Genomic DNA, 20,655 nt, shown 5'->3' on the forward strand with positions numbered 1-20,655 from the left:
TGAATCATCATAAGAATCGATATGCTGATGTGTTTTGATTCAACTAGTTCTTGTGAAAACAATACACTTGAATGAGAATATTCACTGAAATTGGAGATACAGCATTTGACTATTCCTTTAGATAATTGAACTTCAAATCTTACCCAAGAAGCAGCCAGGTATAATTTTGTCATACTGCACTGCTTCCTTTCTCTAAACAAATAGCTTGTTATTGGGAAAGCAAAACTATTATGAGAACAGCTGAGCTGGATTGTCAATGTGCTACTGAAAAATTAAATTGTCTGCATTGTTGTCTGCCATTAAGGAGCTGTTAGTTAAATGAAAGAGAGAAACAGAGGTGTCTGGGTTCATTGTAGATTTATTGGTGCTCTTACAGTAATGTCACATACAGGTAAATATAAGTTGAAAGTGAAAGATTGAAAAACAATAATTCATATCTTTTCCAACATTCACATTGCAATGAACTAGAAATATATAGTCATAATCGCCATGAGTACTTTCGCACACTTAAAGGAACTGTTCACCCAAAAATAAAAAAATCTGACTTAATTTACTCACCCTTAAGTTGTTCCGAATCTGTAAACATTTCTTTGTTCTGATAAACACAGAGAAGGGTATTTGAAAGAAAGCTTCTACCCAAACTGCCCTTGGCCGCCATTGACTACCAATGTAGGAAAAACTGCTTTATAAATGTTAGCGTTCTGTTGAACACAAAATACATTTTTAAGAATGTACAACTACCATTGTAATTTTACCCACTATGTAAGTAGTGGGTAAAAGTAGTGGGATGTCAAGAACTATTAGGTTACAAAAATTCTTCAAAACATCTTTCTCTGTGTTCATCAGAACAAAGACATTTATACAGATTTGGAACAACTTGAGTGAGTGAGTAAATGACAGAATTTCCATTTTTGGGTGAACGGTCACTTTAATGTGCTGTAAAAGTATGGTCAAGGAGCACCAGCTCCCCGAAAACACTGCCGACAGTGAAGTCCAGCAGGACATCATTGTTCGGTCTTGTCCAAATCACCAGATGGTCCTTTTGACCCCTGCCCACACTGATCTCTTTACGCCTTGCGCGGCTTTCACTTCCGCCCAGTGCAGGCGCGCGTTGGGTACCTCATCCTGCACTTCCGGCTCGTTACGTGTACCGAGCTGCGGCCGGGCCACGATGACAGGCAGAGGCCCCTGCTCGTCCCTGAACTCCACAACGTTAAGCTGCTTTTTATCAGCTAGAGTCTGATGAGTCTCCTGTAGAAGGGCAGAGCATTGGGTTTAAGTAGCTCTACTAGTAGAGCAAGGCACTAGCAATGGGCTGATAAGTTAAATTCTCAAAAAACACAAATGGAAACACATTGAATGTATTGAACAACCAACTTCTTCAATTGAAAAGTGTAATGTCATGAGAGACAGGTCGGGCGGTCCTTAATTATCTTGTATTATGCTCATTTAAGCCCTATTAATATATTCTGTGAACAATGGCTTATTCTGCAGTGATCTCTCTTTCTCTCTCTTCATAACACCAACTTCTCCCGGCAGCCAATCAGCAAGAACTCTTGAACCGCCTGGAATTAAATTGATTTAGCTTGAACTCTGTCTAGTTGTTATCTACTGTAATTTAGCACAGGTGCAACAGCCTAACATCATTAGAGTAGCCTGTACATGATCTATCTCTCTGGAAACAGGTCTGCCGGGAAATAAAGTGGTATGTACTGTATTTGGCGTGACTGCATTTTTTTTTATTACAGATTATATATTAACTTTATTGTTACTAGAATTTTTGTTATGGATAAGATAACTGACTACAAAAGATAAAGTGACTTTATACTGACAAATCACATTGTTTGGACACATTACACAGTATCGGTACGTGAGTGACTGTGATTTGACCAAGTAGGGATTGTTCCTGGTTCAATATCCCAATTGTTTATATATCGTTTCTATAAAAAAATCTGGTTGGATTTACATCAACGCCCAGAGTAAGGGATTTCTTTTCTACTTGTTATAATAGCATGATGTAATGAGTCTCTCATGGACAGATATATTGCGACAGAAAACACAGCCCCCTTATCAAATAAGAAATTAGATTATTGGCAAAACTTTATAGCCTAGAAATAAATGTACTTTAACATGTTCTTCACAGCGATCCCATAGAAGATCCATTTTTGATTCATTCAGTCAAAGGTTCCATCACTTTCTTACATTTTTATAAATCTGAAGCACCTTTTTTGCCACAAAGAACCATTCATGAAACATAAAACGGTATTTTTGGAACTATTTAGACAAAAAAGTTCTCCTTTGGCATTGAGAAGTACCTTTATGTTTAAGAGTGCTTGGTTACAAAGTCGTACCTGACTGGCCAGGCCATGAAACAGAGCTCTGGTGATGTTTAAGAGATTGACGGAGCCCTCCACTTTAGCATACATGTCCTTTATTCCAATCAGCTTACAGAGAGTGATAACAGCCCTATGACAGTGCAAGCCATAACCTGAGAGCACATTGAGAGCACATGGTGTGTTAAATAACGGTATTGGCAACACATCACAGGTCTCCCAAGGTTCTTGATCTAGTCGTAAGAGCTTCAGCAGGTTTCATTTCTCAGGTGTCAGAGATGAGATCAATGATGAGGTGTGAGAGGAACGTGCGGGGCCACTTCCTATGGGAGTGTGTTATGAAGTGATGTAACAAGACTCTATGGGTTGGAGTCTCAAATAAAGCCATAGCTTTCATTTATCAAAATCGGTTGTGGCTGGACTAGATGTGAAGGAGTCTGAAATGGTTACCACAAATATATTCAACAGATAAAACAGATTTAAATGTGTGCAACCAAGTCCATTACCTTCGTTCTGTTTCTTAATTCTCAGCGTGGTCCTTTTAAAGGTGGACTCGATGTCATGATATACTGCACATGGTGATAAAAATACATTTAAAGACAGATTAATTGAGGCAAAATGGAGTTTCACATCAAACTGTTTCTCTCTCTTCATGACTTAATATACACTCACCTAAAGGATTATTAGGAACACCATACTAATACTGTGTTTGACCCCCTTTCGCCTTCAGAACTGCCTTAATTCTACGTGGCATTGATTCAACAAGGTGCTGAAAGCATTCTTTAGAAATGTTAGCCCATATTGATAGGATAGCATCTTGCAGTTGATGGAGATTTGTGGGATGCACGAAGATCCCGTTCCACCACATCCCAAAGATGCTCTATTGGGTTGAGATCTGGTGACTGTGGGGGCCATTTTAGTACAGTGAACTCATTGTCATGTTCAAGAAACCAACTTGAAATGATTCCAGCTTTATGACATGCTGCATTATCCTGCTGGAGGTAGCAATCAGAGGATGGGTACATGGTGGTCATAAAGGGATGGACATGGTCAGAAACAATGCTCAGGTAGGCCGTGGCATTTAAACGATGCCCAATTGGCACTAAGGGGCCTATAGTGTGCCAAGAAAACATCCACCATACCATTACACCACCACCATAATGGCATTAATGAGAAATTGAACAGGTGTTCCTAATAATCCTTTAGGTGAGTGTATAGTCTAGAAAATAAAATATGACAAGAACTCAGAGTTAACCTGCGCCAATAGAGCTTTCCTCTAACTCAGTGGTAAGAGCGTTAACAACGCAATGTTGCGGGTTTGATCCCAGGGGATTACACATAAAAATGTATACGATAACGCAATGCAAGTCACTTTGGATAAAAGCGTATGCAAAATGTATAAATGTAATGTCAGATAACTTTGATAGAAAGGTGTGTAACGAATTAGGTTTAATAGCTGTCAGGGGTTTAATTGAAGTACACAATTAGATAATGCCAATTTAGGCCAACTAATTAGTGTCATAAAAAATTATATCTGGTGTCTGAATCATTTTTGATTTAATGAGTGATTTTGAATCTAGATACAGCTTCATTTTTTAGCAATAAGGCAGAAGAAGATATTTTCTCATTTTTGCCAAGCTTTCATTTCCTAATGAAATTCATACTACTGTACACAATAGGTCTGCTTTGATCCACCAGGTATAAACGGTAATAAAAATACAAGAGATGATTTTGCAGCTTTAAATGAATGTAACATCAGAGTGACATAATTCCTGTGTAAATGCATTTGTTCCCTTTAAATACTGGAGTTCAGGATTTAGGATTTTTGTGATAAATTACATATTCAAGAAACTAGATCAATGCCATTCCCACCAGTGGAAGCTTTATCTCAAACCCCACACAAACATGTACGCAACATTTCCAGTTTCTGCAGTGTGACCGCAGGTCTTCAAAGTGATGTATGACTCACTGGTGTGGTTGTTGTATTTTTCGATGTAGTAGAGATAATGCACAGCTCGGTTCTTTGCCTGCAAAAGAACAGAATTGCAAAAAATACCATAAGCTTATCTGGCTGGCTGAAGCACAACAATTATAGGTGTACAGTTTCAACCTTGGATTCGATTTCAAAAAAGTAACCTAAACATCTTTCACAGTTGACACTTATAAGGTAATAAAAGATGCATTTAGAACATAATGAGAATGTAAGTGTGACCAGTGTCTTACTTTTCTAAGTGCAGTGTTCCTGTCTGCTGCCTTCCCCAGTGCAAATCCTGCGGAGAGGTGAAGAAAACAGCCCATTACCTCTCGTTTATGGCCATTCTGTCTTTCCACCCACATATTAAACTGTATTAATACAGGGTCGCTCCATACACTCTATGACTATTATAGTCAATTGCATGATAGCAAGTCTCAGCTGAGGTTAAGATTATTAGATCGGTCTCTTTTCATAATGTCACTGCCATCCGTTACCACTAACAAGCCATTTAGCCTTTAAAGAACCATCAAGTGCGTGTTTTTGGATTCACCTGCAGCCCCATTTCCATTGCCCACAGCAACCAGAGCGCTAATAGATCTCTTCCTCCCCTCCTTGGCTGTGATGTTAAACACACTCTTGACCTGCCAATCACAGAACAAACATCACATATGACTGCTATCAATATTGGCAAGGAAGAATTTTTTGTGTGCACGTTCACAATACAACCAGCAGGAGGCAGTATAAGCATACTGGCAAGCGCTACGATGAAATCAATCTCAATACTGCAGTGGTCCTTATGCACACATGTGCTTTCTCTCCCTGTAGGCCGTAATTGTATAAGGTGATGCATTTATAGATAAAAAAATGATCTCGCTCCCTGCAGTCGGTGTAACAGTTTGCTATAGGGGTATCTTATTGATGTGGGAAAAGACCAATGACTGAAAGAACAAAATACAAGAGATGTTTGATACAGGAGTTCCTTAAGATTCATAAATTGTACATTTCACAACATTTTCAAACCAACTGTTTTGCTGTAGGGCCAAGACAACGAACAGGTGTGCAAGATTGAATATACTTCCACTAAAACATATTCAGGCATTTGATTTATCATTTCTCATTCACACACTAACAGAAAAAAATCTTTCTGGATAAAAATCCACTGCACCCATCTGTTTGACCCTATTCACATTTGGTTTTGGGCAAACGGGGTTGAAAATATTCACATTACGTTTCTAGGAAGTGAGTCACATACGTGACAACAATGTCTACTGAACAGATAATAACAGCAGATGTGCACAGTGGCTGTGTCTAAATCAAAGTAATTTGACATAGTGCTATAAGTGGAATAACTTAAAACGATGACAGGAAAAAAGAACAATGTTTATTTGGGAAAAACAGAGAAAGATGGGGGGTGACTCCCACCTGCATTCTGTGTGACTGTTAAATAAATGCCATCTGCTCAGATTGTTAGACAAGCACACACACAACTCTGTAACCAATACTAATACACTTTTGTTTTTTGGCTTCACAATATTAGAGGTTTACATACGCACACGCACAAAACAAAAGTGTTTTCCAAGTACTTGGACTGGGTCTTGTTATTATCCAATCACTAACTGTTGTCTTAACCCATAAATTATCATTAAATTAAAAAACAACTCCACCTCGACACAATAATAAGTGTGTAAAAAAACTTCTGCTGAGCAATTATAAACCAAATCTAGTAAAATATTAAAGTATATTTTAACATAATTTACATTTAAGAAGAATACAAGAATGCAATATTCTTTACGAAGAAAGTCATATTCAATCAGGATGCCTTGAGGGCAGTGTTGGGTAAATTACTCTGAAAAAGTAATTAATTACATATTCAATAGTGTAATTAGATTATTGTACAAATTACTCTCTCCAAAAAGTATTTGATTACTTATTACTAATTAAGTTTTATATCCTACATCAACCTTGATAATAACTGATCGAAGAATAGACATGAAACAGCGTATATAATTCATTCAAATAAATAACAACATAAATTATTCTTATTAACCGACCAAAGTATTACAAATGTGGGAAGGAAACATTAAAGCCTCCATTTTAAAGTTAGACTCATAATGTTGATGTCATTTACACTATTGAATATATTACACGGAATTTAGTTCCATCACATCAGAAGTAACTAATACAATTACATAAGTAATAAGAGTAAACCCTTACTTTACATTTTCAATGGAAAAGTATTTAAATTACAGTAACAAACGACTTCGTAACTTGAGGGCGAGTTAAACATGGGGAAATTTAGATTTGCCGGCGAAATTTCCCTTTAAGAACTAACATGTCCTTTTCTACAACTTTGATAGGAAAGCACATCTATACATACAATGGAAATAATCTTATTTATTATAAGATATAATCTTATGACACGCATGCTTAAAACACAAACGTGTGAGGCCCGCTTGCCTACAAGGTGACCACAGGCAATGAAAAATGTGCCAATGCGACAGAATTAGGAAATGAGGTCATCTAAGCTTTACAAGACATGATGAACCGCAGCACAAATGGGTCAGATTGAAGCCCATAACTATAAAAGTCTTCCTCTTCTTTTAATCCATCTCCATAACCATTACTTATATCACTCTTCTGTAACCATCAGCCATCTCGCTCTCATGTCATGCGCTCTTGAGCACTCTGGCTCTCGTCCCTCTCTTTTGGCAGATAGGTTCTGTCCTTGGGACAGTTTCTAGGCTTTACAGGAAATTTTTGGCATAATTAATGTGCTTTTAGAAGTACTCGGGCTCTTACGATTCTTGCTTGTTCCCTCTCAGGACACTAGGCAGAATGAGGAAGAGGGAGGGCTGGAGAGGAACGCAGAGGGGAAAGCAAGCCTGATAATGTCACAGAGCACTTCAAATGATTTTCATCTATAGTGGGCTGCAGAAGCTCCTCATTTCTTTGTAAGGCCCTCTGTGTCTGAATAGATCTATGCAGTTTGGTTACATCACAAGCTCATGTCAAGTGTCCAGTGGCCTGCAATACATTCCAGTATTGTACAACAATCTCAATGCACATTTAAAGGGACACAATTAGTTGTCTGGTTTCAACTATAGAGCGAGTTGCATAGACTTTTAAGGTTTTATTTTGCAGCTAGAATTCGGATGAACTTTTCTCTTTGTAACAACAAGTAAGGGCGAGTGAACATCTTCGTTCAAACTATTACTTTAAAGCATCTGACACTGGAAAAGACTGAGGGGTCTGACTCACAGTCTGATGCACTACTAATCTGCCAAGAGCACTGACACATCCATCAACAAGACAGAGAGAGAGTATGAAAGAGAGAGAAGAGTTCATTTAACATAAATCATCAGAATATCATCCTTTCTTATGATTTCTTGAAGTGTTCATATAGGAAAAGGTTCGACTATAAACCTTTCTGCTCCTCTGCCAATAAAGCTTTATGGAAATGAACAATGAGGACAAGAAAGAAGACAACATGCAAAGTATAACAGAGTAAAAGATATAGAGAGAGAGAGAGAGAGAGAGAGCAGACCCGAGGTGAACCGGCATACTGTTTTCCATTCTGAACTCAGCAACATTTCTGCCAAATGAGTCTGGTGGTGCAAGCCTGGGGCTCCATACAGAGATTTGTTTATCAAACGTTTATTGTTGTGTATAATTAGATAATGCTCCAGACGCTCCGCACTACATGCAAATTTTTTGTGTTGTGCATATCTGGTATCCCGTCAGCCCACATCAGGCAGTTAAGAGTTGATGAGAAACTTTGGGGGAATTAAATACAAGCACACACACACAAAACCACACGAAGCTCACAGACATAGTCCAAAAAATACTACTTATGAATATGACAATAAGCACATGTCAATTACATTCGCATTTTAGTGAAAGTTAAATGAGTTTTAAATGCAATTTCGTGTTGTACTCACCTCTATGACTCGCGAGTCGAAATCTTCATAAGTTTCTGTGGGGAAAAACAAAACTTTTTAATCCCCAAAACAGCACAGGTTGCAGGAAACGCTCCTGAACGAACCCTATATGTGTTTGATTAGGGACAGCGAGAGTGTTAAACGAGATTTGCAGAGCAGTCTGTATTGACCTCTGCCCCCCGGGGGTCTACGCTTGCTGCAGTAACTCATTACAGGTCTTTTATTTTGCCTGTGAGAGGCGAGAATATTTCCTAGATTTAAAGCTGGGGGTGTTGCCGAGTGATTCGAGGTGAAAAGGTTGGAGCACATCTAGACGTGATTTAGACTTCGAGCCTCTCTGTTGCTGGGCAATCCATCACAGGGGTACCAGAGATTGTGCCTACCTCCCACCGGCCAATCAGACCGCGGGAAATCAAGATGGAAAATGGCGTGGAACAGCAGTGTAAATTAAAAGGAGATTTCGCTCTCGTTTCGAGGAGTGTGTGCCTAAAGGCAACTAAAGCATGGAGGTGCAGATATAAGATCACATGTTTTGTGTAGTAGGAGTGTAAAAAAAAAAGTTGTTTTAAACCTGCTCGTCCCTTTTTAAGTTAGACTAATCACATTAGCTGCTGTGTATTTTTCATACACTCTGAAATTGGCCATGTGATGTTAATAATAACAGAAATGTTACTAACTCAATAGGTTTTGGAAAAATCTAATATCTACAATTATACACACACACCTCCGTTGGGGCCTGGGTCCGGCGGGCCCAGACTGATCCCACCCCAGGAGTTGCCCGTCCATCCTCTCTCTCTCTTTATCTTGGTCTTCCTGCGTTTGTCCCATTCATCTCTTTGGCGTTCCAGGGCTGCTGTGACCTCTTTTTGCTCCGCCTCACCTCGCTGTGAAGGCCTCTGGACGGAACCATCCTTGTACACAGCCGTGTTCAGACCGGGCCACAGATACCCAGCACGACCTGCGGATGAGATCACCCAAGTACAGACACTGTTACTGGTTTTTATAGAAAACTTTGCTTCAGGAAAAGACTCAATGAACTGAAGAGAGAGATTGAGGGAGAGCGAACAATCGATAGAACTCCCTTGAGGTCTTTTTAAGTGAAAGGAGATAATGAGAGTCAATAAATGATCCCTCTGTGAGAGATATCGGCCTAACAGAAGGTTAGATTCTAATAGAAAATATCAACTACTGAACTTCAAAGATATTATATCATTAGCTTGGTGCAAACTGATTGAAATGTTTACCAATAAAAGTTAATGGTATTTTTTAAAGGATTGAAAATTCTTATGCAGTAAAAGCACTTGGCATACACTGCTTGAATCAAAATCCCCCATGTTGTACTTACCCCAAAGGTATCCTAAGTGTATGTGGCATTCTTCTTGATAATACCATGTATACTTTTACTTCCAAGAGGTAGAATGGGAGTGAATGGGGGAACATTTTTTGAAGCTTAAAAAAGTGTATCCATCGATCAAACAATGACTCCGTGGTCTTAAAAAAGATCTTCTGAAGCGAATTGATGCTTTTGTTTTAGAGAAATATCCATATTGACAACGCTTTTAACAACAATGTATTACATCCGCTGCAGGCAAACGAGAGGCTTGTTTTTCCACAAAATGATGGTTAAGAAAGCGCCTGACCAGAGGTGTTTCTATTGGCTGAAAACGGAAAATGCTGTGTTCGTCACAGGAACTTATGACACGCCTGCGTCATTTGCCAGGAAAACAAGGCTCTCGTTCGCCTGCAGAAGATGTTAGATAGACCTGCAAACTCAGAAGAGATGAAAAAGGTGCCCCCAAATGAGACCTATGGAGCAGCAGCTATTCACAATAATTTAGCAACAAAAGCTCAGCAACAAAGTTGAGATTTGCTCAACTTTATGCAAATGATGAGCAACTTTCGGGAGCGACAACCAAAAGGAGTACAGCAGCGGAGCTCACATCCTCCATCTCTTGTCTTTTAAAGCAGGTCTTTTTATTGATGTTTCTAGGACTGCCAAAGTCAGGAACGCCTCTGACAACCTCGTAGCGAGGGTCTGGCGACACTGGTGGTGGTCTGAACGCAGCTTAAGGATCACAAGGAGTTAGGAAATTATATGAAAAATCCCTCTGATGAAACATTCACTGACTCAGTCACTCAACATCTGTCTCACTGACACACAAGATAGGTTTTGTGATGTCAGTCTAGAAGAACCGAATAATGTACTTAAGGTTTGGGAACCTTAAATTAGCACCATTATAGCTTAAAATGTTTTCAGTATGTTCTAAAACAGAAAAGAAAGAAGAGAACTGAGGGTGGTGTGTACCTTCTCCAAGATTCTGTCCTCTGTTGAGATCTCTTTTCAATTTACGTTTGGTTCTCTTTCCTCGTCCCTTTCTGGCACCGGCGCCAGTCTCGGCTAAGACACCCCGCCAGAGCTCTTCAGCTGTCACTGAGCGGAAAAGACAAAAGACAAATGTCAATCAATCAATCAAACAAACACACAACTGTAGTCACACTCTCTGTTAACACTTTATCAACACACAGCCAGCTAAATAGCCAATGTGACAAACAAAGAATAAACTTAAGAATAATTTGTTAGCCGGTGAGTACAGATAAACATTTGCACAATAAGCGTCTTTGTTAATTTCAGCTGTTGGCCATGCAAGGACGGACTTTCATCCACATTCGGTGTCTGTGTGTGTGGCTGATCTGGGACTTTGGGAGTTGTTTGATGTTGTTCAGATTTAATTAGGACTTAATTAGATGAGAGCGAGAGGGCTGCCAGGCCTAATGAAGCATCCGATTTCATCAAAAGCAGTTATAGAAACATCATAATTCTATGTGACAGCCAAACATCCCCAATACACACCGACTCACATTAAACTCAAGCAAACACACACTTGCATCCGGACTGACGTAATCGCACCATCTGCAAGAGAGACGCTGCGGGCACCCCTTGCAGTTTGAAAAGTTAAAAACAAGCTCATTATTAAAAGAACAGACGTCTCTTTTGTAACAGTTACTTTTTTTTAACTTGTACTATTTAAACGAAGAGGCTCAAAGTACAAATTAAAAAAAGTGCATATATTTTATCATCCTTTACTCACCCCCATGTAGTTTCATACCTGTATAAAAGACTTTGTTCTGATGAACACAGAGAGAGATATTTGAAAGAATGTTAGAAATGTTCACTTCTGGGACATCAATGACTACCGTAGTAGTCAAATTCATTTTTTAAAAGATCTCATTTTATTTTCAACAAAACAAAAAATGTGAAATAATTTTTCATACTATGGTATTGGATGATGTCCCAGAACTGAAAATTGCTAACATTCTTCCAAATATCTTCTTTGTGTTCAATAGAACAAAGACATGTATACAGGAATAATCTGAGGGTAGCGCTGGGTGATTTGGCCTAAAATAATTTTTCGATTAATTGGACATTTTCTCTCAATAATTTTTCTTTTGTTTTCTCTTTTGTTTTTTTGCCCGCATAGATCATTGACAAGGTTTGTAGTGTAAATATGCCCAACTGAAGGTAGGATATTTTGCCTAATGAAACATTTCTTATCTCATATAATTTTTAGATAATCAAAGAAAATACAAAGTATTTATGGTTATATATTGAACATTTCGAATAATAGGAATCTTTGTATTATTTTTTGGAAACAATTCCTCCCTCTCCCACTGTAGACAGGAGAACAAACGCAACACAAATCAGCAAATCATCTGTCAGCATGCGCCGTGAGAAATCGTGTGTACTTCAGGACCCGGCCTGGAGACACCAGTCCGGATGTCATAGGAGCCATCTCGTGAAAGAAATAATAGTTAATAGTTGAAGGAGCTTAAAACTCCTCTTAAAAAAAAGAAATACGAAGTAAACGTGTTTCAGTTTATCTGCATTCCTCATAATATGCACATTTTACTAAAGGTCTTGTGATCACTAAACGTTAGAGACCTGGAAGAATGTCTCGTATTAACTGTACCTGTCTTTCACGCATATTACATAAACACAGAATATTTGATTTCCATTTGAATTGGGTCATTCAAAAGTAGACATTTTAAGCTTTCTGTAGAAATACGTTTCATGTTTGTGTGATGAGTATTTGCAGAGTTTTGGATCAGAGATGCATTTCAGAAATGACTTCCTGTATGTGAGCGGAGAGGAGACGGCTGATAACGTGCCCTGCTTATTTTCTTCATTTTACAAAATAACAACGCTTTGATGTTATTGTAAGTGTACACACGTAAAAGAAGACAACTTCGAATCGAATATTTTAAGTCTCTTTTGCGCTGATAAGAAAAAAGTTAGGTACAGCGGCTCGCGCCGTCGACGTGGATATTAAAGGGAAAGTAATCGAAATAACTGACATTGAAAAAATATGTCGGTTAGAGCTTCTTAATGTCAGTTTCGATTACTTTTCGGTGAATCGCCCAGCCCTATCTGTGGGTGAGTAAATGATGACAGAACATGTATGAGTGAACTATGCCTTTAAGGATAAAAGGCAGCTGAACGTGTTTCTGCCTAATAAGCTTAAATAAGTCACATTTATGGGCAGATTTCATAGTGAAGCAGAGATTGTTAATGCTTAAAAACCATACTGGCAAGATCCATGCGAAAGGAAATCATGCATAAACCTAGAGAGGCAGTATAAAAGGTTCCTAAAGTTGATTTTAGGTTTCACAAAAGAATGAAACAGCTCATTGTTCGTGTCATGTGCTTGCCGTGATCACTCCTGAATGGTTAAATACTATGAGGATTACTTACAAGTTTGTAACTGATTCGCCAGACAAATAAATCTGAATCAATTTATGCACATCTAATCTTTGCTAGGGTGACCTGAGGTTAAACATCTTGTTTAAGGGCTGCCGGTCCTGATCCCTAACCACTAAGCTTCAACATGTCAAGACTGTTTGAATGCACTGAAAAGCACACAAATTAACGCTAATCTAACTGTATCATCATAAGCGGCTCACATTTGTTGAAGAAGCTGCTATGTCTGTTTGGCTGCAGGGTTGCTGTGACTGGAGCGTGCTGGGTGGGACTGCGTCTGACAAAGTGGGATAGGTGAGCGGCGCCCCCTAGTGCTCTCAGTGTTCCAACACCTGTTGACAAGACAGACAGTTAATACTTTTAATAGTATAAAGCCAGCTCTGCAAAGTTCAGTACCCAAACCGGGATCAGATTACATATATAATGACACAACTGTCCAAATGCTGGTTTGACAAGTTTAAATAAAATGGATAATTACAGAAACAAACTAGGAGTTTGTATATTACTTTGCCTGGGTTCACAACAATGTGTAGAGTACAATATGTTTATCTTTACCAGTTGCAATCTGTATCGCATTTGTTGCCTAAACAAACAGTCCTATTTGTTGTTAAATCTTCATATTTGATCAGAGGGTTGGTCGTGTCACTTCCTATGTGCTTTGCATCTAGAAAAATTGTGCAACCAAAATGCTCCCAGTCAGTAAGCAGATCTAACTGCTTTATAAACTGATTTTTGAATCATATACAAGACATATGTCAAATAAATAGGTGCAACTCCTCTATATTTTTAAGGTCTTTACGACAATTTCATATAGGAATGTCATAGTTGTGATAGACTGTAGGGAAGACATCTTTCGCTAAATACGTAAGAGACACATCGAAGCATTTTCTAGCATATTAATTTTATTCCTGGTGATTCTGACAGATAATAGCAGTAACAGCAGTAAGCCATGCTCATGTTAGCTTTATCATCTAAACGTCTTATAAACTACATTTATCCTTAATTACGCATTGCTTTAAGTGACAATCAACAGCAACAACACTTAACAAAGATAAAACCACGATTTAAAGTTTAAAACTCACCTTCATATGGTAACCTGAGGACACAACACAGCCTTGTGACAGCCGCCATGTTTAAGATGCTCAGGGGTCCTTCAGCGCCGAGACTAGTGCTGTCCTAACATGTGCCTGACTAAAACATACTTTAACAAGAGTGTTTGTTCAACCGCTTCAAACGTTCAGAATGGATAAACGATCGTATTTAAAAGCAAAAGACAAGAAATGGACGAATGGATCACTAGTATTAACATAAGGTAATTTCAAGAGCTGATGTAGAAATATATGATTAATTGAGTGCCTGTGGGGTACGTTAGTGGTTTGCATCTACATTGATGTTATAAAAGTAATTAAACTTTGCGCATTTATTTGCAAAAAGAATTTTTTTCACAAATGAATAAACGTAAAAGACTAGTATAAAGAAAGTATGCTTTAGTATAATCCCATAATGCACCATGATATTATCACTGCAACTGAAATGCATGCTTTTATAACAATTTTATCAAGCATATTTTATCAATTTTGGATTATTATGCCACGTGTGCAATCCCTCAAAAGATGAAAATGTAATGTTTGTGTTAAAAAGGCTAGGGCTGGTATCTGGAGCTCTCTCAGGGACTCACATCATATCTGTGCTGTCATGTGGGACATTGCGCCCATCTGTAGTCGGTCTGTGATGCCGTGTGCATTAGAGTGAAGGAATGACACGTGGAGCCTTTCCTATATCCTCATAGCAGCTCCATTATCAGGTGCAGTCAGACTGTGTCCTGTTTAGACTGCATCTATCACAGGGGAACCTGCCGGTACTGAACAGGCTCTAAACTGAATCTGTGCAAAGGTGCTCATAAAGAGGAACCGAGAGAGGGGATATCAAGGGAGATATATGGAGTAGATGAGAGTGTTGAAGAGAGAGACAGAGAGGCTGCTTCTGAGACCTAGGGCAACTTCCTCACTGCTAAATCCATCATTGAGGGTGAGGGTACATCCTCAAGCATACCTCCGACGAACCTTCCATGGGTTTGATATAAAACAAACTCATTTCATTTCATTTAGTCATTTGGCAGACGCTTTTTTCCAAAGCGACTTACAGTGCACTTATTACAGGGACAATCCCCCTGGAGCAACGTGGAGTAAAGTGTCTTGCTCATGGACTCACTGGTGGTGGCTGCTGGGATTGAACCAGCAACCTTTTGATTTACCAGTTCAGTGGTTTAACACACTAGACCATCATCTCCAAACTGAAGTGGTCTTCCGAGATCGCAAATATTTGAAGGCAACGCTTATTCCTCTGTAGAATGCGCTCACCTAAAAAGGTATACAATGCATTTTTTCCAATCACCAACTCCATTGGAAAGTAATTTTTCATGTCAATTGCCAAACTACAAGGACGGCAAATGATGCATCTGTGCTGCTTTCAGAATAAAACCAGATGAATGGATCTTAGTATACTGAATGTTGTGTGAACAGTTGTTGTCTTCGCTGTTAAAGATTAGCAGTGTCAACTGCAATATGTTGTTTTGGATGCTGGTGTCCCTTAAAGGCAAGCTTACATTACAGGACTGCGAGACTCCCCGAATCATTGTTGGGCCTACACAAGGATTTTTGTCATCTGTTGGCTTCGTTTTAGCAATATGCATTCTACACAACACAATGAAATTGAGGTAGCACAAACTTGACCAACAGTGATAAAACGTTTTCTCACATAAATTCATGCTGAAATTGACCAACCTTTTCATTTATACTGTCTTCACATCAACCAGGTTCATTTGAAGAATATTTTTTTTGTGAAGAATCATGTCTTTGCTGCTAAGACACCAGTTAGACACAGAACTAAGTTTGAACTTGGAAAAAAATGAATGCTGGTCCAATATCAACTTTTCAGCAGGGTCACTATTTCCATTTAGTGCCTGCATAAACAACATTATTAGCAATAAGAGAAGAGGGTATGGCGACACAAGATAACAGCCAGGAAAGTCATGAATTAAAGGATAGCGGGGAAGGAGGAATGAACCGTTAAGTAGCATGAAGTGATGCTTCAATGGAAGTGATGCTGTGAACCAGGCTGTCAGAGAAAAGCAGCTGATGGGACCGAGCAGTAGAAAGAAAGCGAAAGGACGGGAGCTTGCCGGGCTGTCAGGCTGATAGATGTTGTCTAAAATCTAAGTGTAGTGTTCCCGCATGCATCCAAACACAAGCGTTTCCAATTTCCTGTGTGACAGACAAAGCTGTCGTCGACGCGACAGGAAACAGATTAGGGAGTCTCTGGAAAGGCACAGTCAGCGCAGCGTGGCCGTTTATTAATCATTATATCTGCAGGAGTGGAATAATGCTGATAGATTATACAGGAGGAAGGAAAGGTGATTGGTCGGGCTGGCAACGAGTGGCCAATAAATACCCTTTGGGGGTTTGATTGCTCATCTTCAATCCAACAAACTACTATGCAAAACAGCACTTATAACCATTTTTTTTATAAATGTGTGGCGAATCTATTTAGAGGTGATGCACCACAAAGCTTTGAGCTTATGACTACTGAAATGTCTTGTTTTTGGTCAAATTGAGAGGATAAAAGATGGCGTATTTTTGTAGGCTAACCCAGAAATAGGTGCCGCGCTGGTTCCCTCGACCGAAAGCATATGCGTTTTTTCCTTAGACTTTTGGAAGATTGTAAAAAATAAGCTCCGCTATCAACAAATGAACTCAGTAGTCGCTCGATTTCAACGTCACCACCACCAAGTCTCATAGAAATCTTTCGAACTTTATTAAAAACGTGTTCCCTGGTAAGTAATTACTCCATAAATGAATACACATCTACAATTTAAGAGATTTGTGCCCATGTTGCATTATTTGTGAGCTTTATATGCGCGATGATGAAGTAGTCGCTTTTAGCAACTTAGCAACTGCCGTTTTTTAAGACACAATAAGGCTTTAAAAAATCCCAAGCAGGTACAATGTTTTATGTCAAAGAATAAAACGTGAATATGTTTAGAGGTTTTGTTTACCACTGTCCTTTTTTCGGGCGATTTACCAATAATCCCTTCAAAAAACCCATAGACTTTGGTAGCTTTACTAAGTCAGACTTCGTACTTCCGCTCAATTTCAGTTCAGTTCAGTTCTACACTCTCCCTGCGTTCCTACTGGGATTTATCGCCCCTTCGGAGTGACAACAGTCATGGTCGCCATACTAATGGGTCGTTCCAAACCGAAGTGCTCATAACTGGCCACTTCACAGGGCCTTTCAGAATTAAGGATTTCGAAGGGTACAATTGATAGTCACTTCGGGCTCCTATGATTCTTTTCGCAGATTCTTTCCATGTTGCTTCCGCCTCCTTATGGATGCGGGATAATGACGCTGAAGTGCACTTCAAGAAACAGTTGTTTACCAGAGTTTGGTATTACCAGGCTAAGGCTTTGGAGCAATGGAATCGGAAGTCCTTAAATGCTAACTCGCTTCCGGGTTTTGCACACAAAAATATGACTGTATATGTTTTTGTGGAACACAAAACAAGTTATGTTAAGAAATGTCTCATTTTTGTTTATTCAATGGAATTCAATGGGGGCCACCTTGGTTTTGTTACCAACATTATTCATAATATGTTCTTTTGTGTTCTGCAGAAGAGAGAAAGTCACACAGTTTTGGAATTGCATGAGGGTAAGTAAATGATGAATTTTTCATTTTTGGGTGAACTAAACCTGTCTCTGTAATATGTCTTTGTATGAATTTTGGTGCTGACTTTTACAATAATCTAAGTTTCAATACAAAAAGAGTTGTTTGTTAACTTTGTGAGGTCAGAAATCAAGTAAGGACAAGCGTTTATCAATCTCATCATTTAAGAGAGCTTTACCTGAGTTTTATGAAGTCACATCAACATGAGTCTTGAGAACATACAGGTGCGGAAAAAATGAAGAGACCATTCCAAATATTAATTTAATCAGCATTAAATTATTATAGTCCATATTCTGTTGAATTTCAACAAAAATTCATTTTCTGCAAATTAATGAAAATAGAAACAATACTTTTGTTTGAAATTTGGGAGAAATATTGTAAGAAGTTCACAAAATAAAGCAAAATTAATCACTTTACATAAACACATAAATATTAAATTCAGAAAAACTCATAATAATCCTTAAAATGGTCTCTTAATTTCTTCTGTGGGTTTATGAATACTGCCTGAAGAAAACTATGATAATCTTATAGATAGATTTGGACATTCTGGATCTACACACGAATTCAAATGAAATAAGTGTAATATATTTCATATAATCAAAGCATTGGTTTTGGTGTCACTTTATCTAAATAATTATATTGTATGTTTTTTGCTGCTAGAATAGTGACTTTGTAGAACAGTCTGCCTAGCAGCTCCTTTTTTCTTCCACAGGGAAACAAGAGTAAGACAAAACTGGGATGAGTAAATTATGAAATGATTTTTATTTTGGTGTGAAATTTCCTTTTAAGAATGCATATTTGCTTTATTTTCCCATATTGCATGTTTGGGCGTTGTAACCCAATGTTCCTCTGGGTAGTAGCCCTTGACGTGAAGCTTCTCTGCTGGGGGTTGAGTCTCCAATCACACACCCACCAGCACCACTGAGCATAATTGGAGGCCTCTTGGTTATATAATCATCAGAACATGGACCAAAAGCGTTTTCTCTCAACTGTGAGTTCATGCAGTTTCTAAAATTATACTCTACCTGCGAGCAGCAATCAGAAATTGTAGAGCGCTGTTAGAAAGGATCCAGAGAATAAGGTTTGGGAATTCACAAGAGAATATTTAATTGAGTATGTGATGTACAGTACCACAATCACAGAAAATCAATCAATCTCCCTTTGTCTTTGGTCTAATCACACGGATGAGACACATCACAACTTTTGTCATTGAGACTGTGGCATTCAATTAGTTGTGTTAAACTGAAAGAAAATGAGAAGAATGGGTTAAATGAGCTTTCTCCCTTTAATTTTAATGTAACTGTGTAACTTCCAGTTTGCTCTTCAGAACAGAAGAAGGTATTTCTACACTAAAGTACCGGGGTGTTTGAGAACATGTTCTAGCGAGAGATTGATGTGCTTTTCGCAGAGCTGCTCTTATAGTCTCATCAGCATAAATTCTACAAGGTTGACATGCCAAAAGAACATCCTTGAAAGAGCCAGAACATCTAAATAAAACCCGACATTTTCATTTTCAGTGAATTTACTGGCCTTTGCAGTTTCTCCTATGCACGCACACATAGCTGGACAATGAATACAAGAAAACACACTCCACTCGTTATTGTATTGCGCTTTATTCTTGCAGGCGTGTGTCATGCAAATGGTACTTTCAGAAAAGCGCTTCTCCAACTGATTTATTTTGAGAATATCAATATAGAGGGGGTGGTTGTGTGTGTGTGTAAGAAATAGAGAAAAAGAAGGACATTTGTTTTCTACTCCGTCGATAAAAGACAAACTTAATTCCACGGCCACAGAGTAAAACAGATATAACAAACTCAATAGTCCATAGAGAGTACAAAACAACCTTGCCTTGCTTATTTCAGTAATGGAATACGGGGGTTGTGTAAAACCAAACATTTATACTGTCTGGATAGTTTTTCTGGGCTTTGAACATAATTCTGTGTTTGCAACTAATTGTACATCAGATGTCGAGTGAAAAAAGAACACCAGAAAATTGAGGTGTAATAGTCTATCAGATATTAGTTACCAACTAGAATGGACCCGGTCCAATTGACTAGTTACATATTGGACCCAGGTGATGTCCCTGTACATTGCTGGTTTGCATGGTCCAGTTATCCTCTACTGGAAGAAAGAGAGAGCAAAGCACAACCTCAAGAAGGAAAAAAAGGTGAGAAGAGGCTGCCAGGCAGTGAGAGAGAGAACGCACAGAGTTCGAAATGGAAACAGACGTGCAGTTACAGTGTGGACAGGTGGGAAAGAGGTCACCCTCCTGTAGAGTGAATGAGAGAGCACAGGAAAGCTTGAAGGAGAGCAGGGATTAGACTAACAGCGGATTTGAAATGACAGCAAGGAGCGCACAAATAAATGAAACTGGTGAGATGAGGTGACCCTGTGATCCACACAAAAACACAAACGTGCACATTTGTTTTATGTCAAGCGGAGGGCATTTCTATACTTCAACTTTGTTTATTTATATAACACATTTAAATGCAACGTTGTTACTTATTGTACTTACTTATGCTCTCTTTATTTTAAAGGAATTGAATTTTCTGTAGCCAAACCATTCCCTTGACCTCTAAATATGACGGGAACCTTTTTACGATCTAGATTTCATTAAATGACTGTGGTTTTACAGGTTATGTTGGTTTGGCTGACATTGCACAAGTAAAAGCGCTCCGAGACTGCATAAGTAGGCTATAGATTTGTGCAGTAAATGCACTAAAGCAATTTTCAGTTAGCAATGCCATTGAAGAAATATACTCAATGCATTCAGCCATAGTCGATTAAAGAATAGAGAGAAAGGGGCAGATAAACGGATTACTGAGATGTAGTGAGTTCAGCTGGTCATGTGGTCTTGCAATAATGCATGGGCTCCATGTGAGCGTTTATTATTTATAAGTAATACTGTATTACATTTTTGGGAATGCTAATGTG

The 20,655-nt window shown here is 38.6% G+C and overlaps 1 protein-coding gene across 1 annotated transcript; it reads right to left on the bottom strand.

Moving 5' to 3' along the window:
- Positions 1 to 338: 338 nt before the first annotated feature.
- Positions 339 to 14,155, bottom strand: mrps5 (mitochondrial ribosomal protein S5). Its single transcript, XM_056768513.1, has 11 exons — positions 14,085 to 14,155; positions 13,206 to 13,334; positions 10,552 to 10,677; positions 8,971 to 9,204; positions 8,247 to 8,281; positions 4,859 to 4,949; positions 4,557 to 4,603; positions 4,303 to 4,360; positions 2,840 to 2,902; positions 2,352 to 2,488; positions 339 to 1,251 (listed from the first exon to the last, which is right to left on the bottom strand). The coding sequence occupies exons 1-11, from the start codon at positions 14,131 to 14,133 to the stop codon at positions 1,027 to 1,029; spliced, it is 1,194 nt and encodes a 397-aa protein (XP_056624491.1). The 5' UTR covers positions 14,134 to 14,155; the 3' UTR covers positions 339 to 1,026.
- Between the last annotated feature and the right edge of the window lie 6,500 nt (positions 14,156 to 20,655).

Source organism: Triplophysa dalaica, chromosome 15 (genome assembly GCF_015846415.1).
Source record: "Triplophysa dalaica isolate WHDGS20190420 chromosome 15, ASM1584641v1, whole genome shotgun sequence".
Lineage (NCBI taxonomy): Eukaryota > Metazoa > Chordata > Actinopteri > Cypriniformes > Nemacheilidae > Triplophysa > Triplophysa dalaica.